At 47.0% G+C, this 3,272-nt stretch overlaps 1 protein-coding gene across 1 annotated transcript in view; it reads left to right on the top strand.

The window, feature by feature from the left end:
• LOC102877315 (protein FAM110A-like) overlaps positions 1-377 on the top strand; it is a 904-nt gene extending 527 nt beyond the window's left edge. The window contains exon 2 of the mRNA XM_006895639.1: positions 5-377. Within this exon, the coding sequence (XP_006895701.1) occupies positions 5-377 (373 nt within the window). The remainder of the gene's footprint in view (positions 1-4) is intronic.
• Positions 378-3,272: the final 2,895 nt, after the last annotated feature.

Here is a 3,272-nt window from a genome sequence, read left to right as displayed (position 1 = left end):
GCAGAGCTGCCGCCTCCAGCCCTGCCCGGCCACCGGGTTTGCAGCGCTCCAAGTCGGACCTGAGTGAGCGCTTCTCGAGGGCCACTGCTGACCTGGAGCGCTTCTTTAACTTCTGTGGGCTGGACCCCGAGGAGGCCCGTGGTCTGGGCGTGGCCCACCTGGCACGAGCCAACTCGGACATCATGTCCCTGGCCGGGCCCAGTGCTGGGCCGGGCAGCTCCGAGGGGGGCTGCTCCCGCCGCAGCTCTGCCACCGCCGAAGACCGGGTGCGGGAGCGTGTGCCCTATGGGGTGTCGGTGGTGGAGCGCAATGCCCGCGTGATCAAGTGGCTGTATGGCCTGCGGCAGGCCCGGGAGACCCCTGCGGTCGAGTGCTAGATCTCTGGACGTTTGCCTTTGTAGAGGTGCAGTTGGCCCTTGACCGCTCCTGGATGCATTTCGGGATTCTGTTGAACTTGACTCAGAGGCTGGACCAGCATGCACCTGGCAGGACTCTCTCTTGGAGAGGGTTGCCTCTTGACCTTGGTCCATTCCCACCCCGTGCCACCAGCCCTTCACATACAAGTTTTTTGACATGTGTGTTCTCCTGCTTGGTTCCTCTCCCGGAGCAGAATTTGGGGCATGTAGCCCTCCTCATTGAGAATGAGTGATCCCAGATCTCTCTGTGTCTGTCTACCTGTCATTTCCTCCTTCCCTCCTTGGCTTCTGTCATTTGCTGACTTCCTTGTCCTTTCCTTGTTCCCTGGGAACTCACCCGGGGCAGGGGTGGGGAGAAGTGGCCTTTCCAGGAGGTGCTTGGCCTAAGGGGATAGACTACAGGAGGGACTGGCTTGGAGTCAGCAGGCTCTGACTTCCTTCCCCGTGGTTAATAAACACAGATGCTTGTTTCTCAAGAGAAAAAAAAAAAGATATAGGCAATGAATAGATCATTGATTATACAAAATTCAGTCATTCTATCTCCAGCCTCATTTCTGTCATCAAGCCCATAACTTTCAGCTGCTTGGCCTTCTTCCTTGTTCTTATTTTTGCATTCTAGTCCCAATGCATCTTGATTGTATGTTCGAGCAATATCAGAGTGCAAATGTTGGAGGAAATTTTCAATTTCTTTCCCTTTGGCTTTAGTTGTTGGTGCATATATTTGAATGAAAGTTATATTAACCAGTCTCCCTTGTATGCATATTCTTCCTTGTATACAGTTAGCATTCTCTCATTCAGAGCGTTGTAATTCAAGATGGATCTAGATGTGGTCTTTTTAATTATTAATGCAACCACACTTTTCTCTTACTTTTTAATTCCTGGCATAGTAGAACACATGATTGTGTGATTCAAAGTGGCCAATGCCAGTTCATTTCAGCTTGCAGTAAGTATATCAGTCTTCATGTGTTCCAATCTTGGTGCATCAACAATGTCCAATTTTCCTAAATTTTTACTTAATATACTCCATGTTCCAATTATTAGTTTATAATGGTTCCTCCTCATTGTTTAGTGTCTTCTAATCTGAGGGCATGTTTGTAACTATTCCTTCTCATTTTTTTAGTATCTTTCAATTTGAGGGCTCTGTCTCCAGTGCTATATATTTGGCTAAATGTGCTCTATTGTTTATAGGGATTTTTAAGACCTGCTATTTCAGAAGTGGATGGTCAATCCTTCTTCCTAGTCTTAATGTAGGAGCTCTACTTTAGTGCAGCATCTGACAGACAAGCATTGTACCCATGAATGACCTGCCTCACTCTGAAAGAACAATGGCATTCGTGCTGGCATGACCCCCAGGCCTTCCTAACCTTATGCCACTGCCATGATAAGGAAGCTTCTGCTGCCCACACCATGATATCTGTATTAATAGACAATGCTATTGATTTCTATGAATTGACTCTTTTAGTGTTATCCATAAGGTGTTGCACTACTAAGCCAAAGGTGGTCTTTTCCCCTGCCCTTTCCAGCCTCTGAAAACCCACTAGAGAGCCAGCTATTAGTTGACATGAACTCAATTGCAATGAGTTGAGTCTTGATTATCTGTTTCTTTTTTTTTTTTTTTTGTCATCCTTAGTCATTTTCTAGCTCTCTGATGCACAGCAAGTAATTCTGAAGACCATGGCCTGACATCACTACTCTTTAGGGCTTTGGTGAGGTCCCTGATAGCAGACTTTCCCAACGCAATTCGTCTTTTGTTTTCCTGACTGCTGGTACCAAGAACATTGATTGTGAAGTTGAGCAAGCAGAAATTTTTAACAACCTAAATCTCTTCTCCTTCCATCATGGTTCTGCCAATGGGTTCAGTGGTGAAAATCTTTGTTTTCTTGATCTTGAGCTTAATTTCCATATTGAAGACTTTAGTCTTTGACCTTCTGCAGCAAATGCTTCAGGTCCTCCTCAGTGAGCAAGGTTGTGTCATCTGCATATAGCAGGTCTTGATGAGTGTTTCTCCAATCCTGATGTCACACTCCTCCTCATCAAGCCCAACATCCAGAATGATCTATTCCACATACAGATTGAAAAGGTAGGGAGATAGGGTGCATCCCTGATGCACTCCTTTCCTGATCTGAACCATGCTGTGGACTTGAAGCTCCAACTTCTTGATTACCAATGACTTGACTGTTTGCAAGACTAGTTGTGAGAGAGTGGGATGAGCAGACATCCTGAATAGTCAGCTGAGTCTTGTGAGGGACCCTTTTAATGAGGGGCTAGTCCAAGTTTCAAGGTGCTCTGGTGGTGCAATGGTTAAAGCACACAAATGCTAACTGAAAGGTCAGTAGTATGAATTCACCAGCAGCTTGTTGGGAGAAAAAGACAGTGATCTGCTTCTGTAAGGATTTACAGAATATTTGGAAGCTCTATGGAGCGAGTAGCTCCTCTGGGTCTTTTAGGAGCTTCTCTGAACAGTAAGGAGAAGAGATGCCCATTTTCCAGGGCAAAGGATGGAAGTGGATACCTAGGAGCCAAGACCCTGGACCCCCAAACCAAACTTACCGACTGCTTCATGTTTGACCTTTTCCTGGCAGGAGAGAAGCTTTATTTCAGCCCTTTCTCAGCTGTCCTTCGGGGACATCTGCAGCAAGTGGGTCCTGGTGCATATTGTGAGGTTGTGGGCTGCATTGAGGCCCAGCTGGATCAGAAAATCAGATGGAAGGGGCCCACTCTGTGTGTGTGTGTGTGTGTGTGTGTGTGTGTGTACAGCTACAGCTGGCTTTCCCTCCTGCCATAATGCAGTTTTTGCTGTGCCAACTGTGGTCTGTTTTCAGGATGATGGCTGCCTGCCTGCAGGGTGAGGGGAGA

Source organism: Elephantulus edwardii, unplaced genomic scaffold (assembly GCF_000299155.1).
Source record: "Elephantulus edwardii isolate Elephantulus edwardi_28Jun2011 unplaced genomic scaffold, EleEdw1.0 scaffold00171, whole genome shotgun sequence".
Classification (NCBI taxonomy): domain Eukaryota; kingdom Metazoa; phylum Chordata; class Mammalia; order Macroscelidea; family Macroscelididae; genus Elephantulus; species Elephantulus edwardii.
The sequence above is the reverse complement of the archived record's forward strand: the minus strand, read 5'-3'. Positions and strand labels throughout refer to the sequence as shown.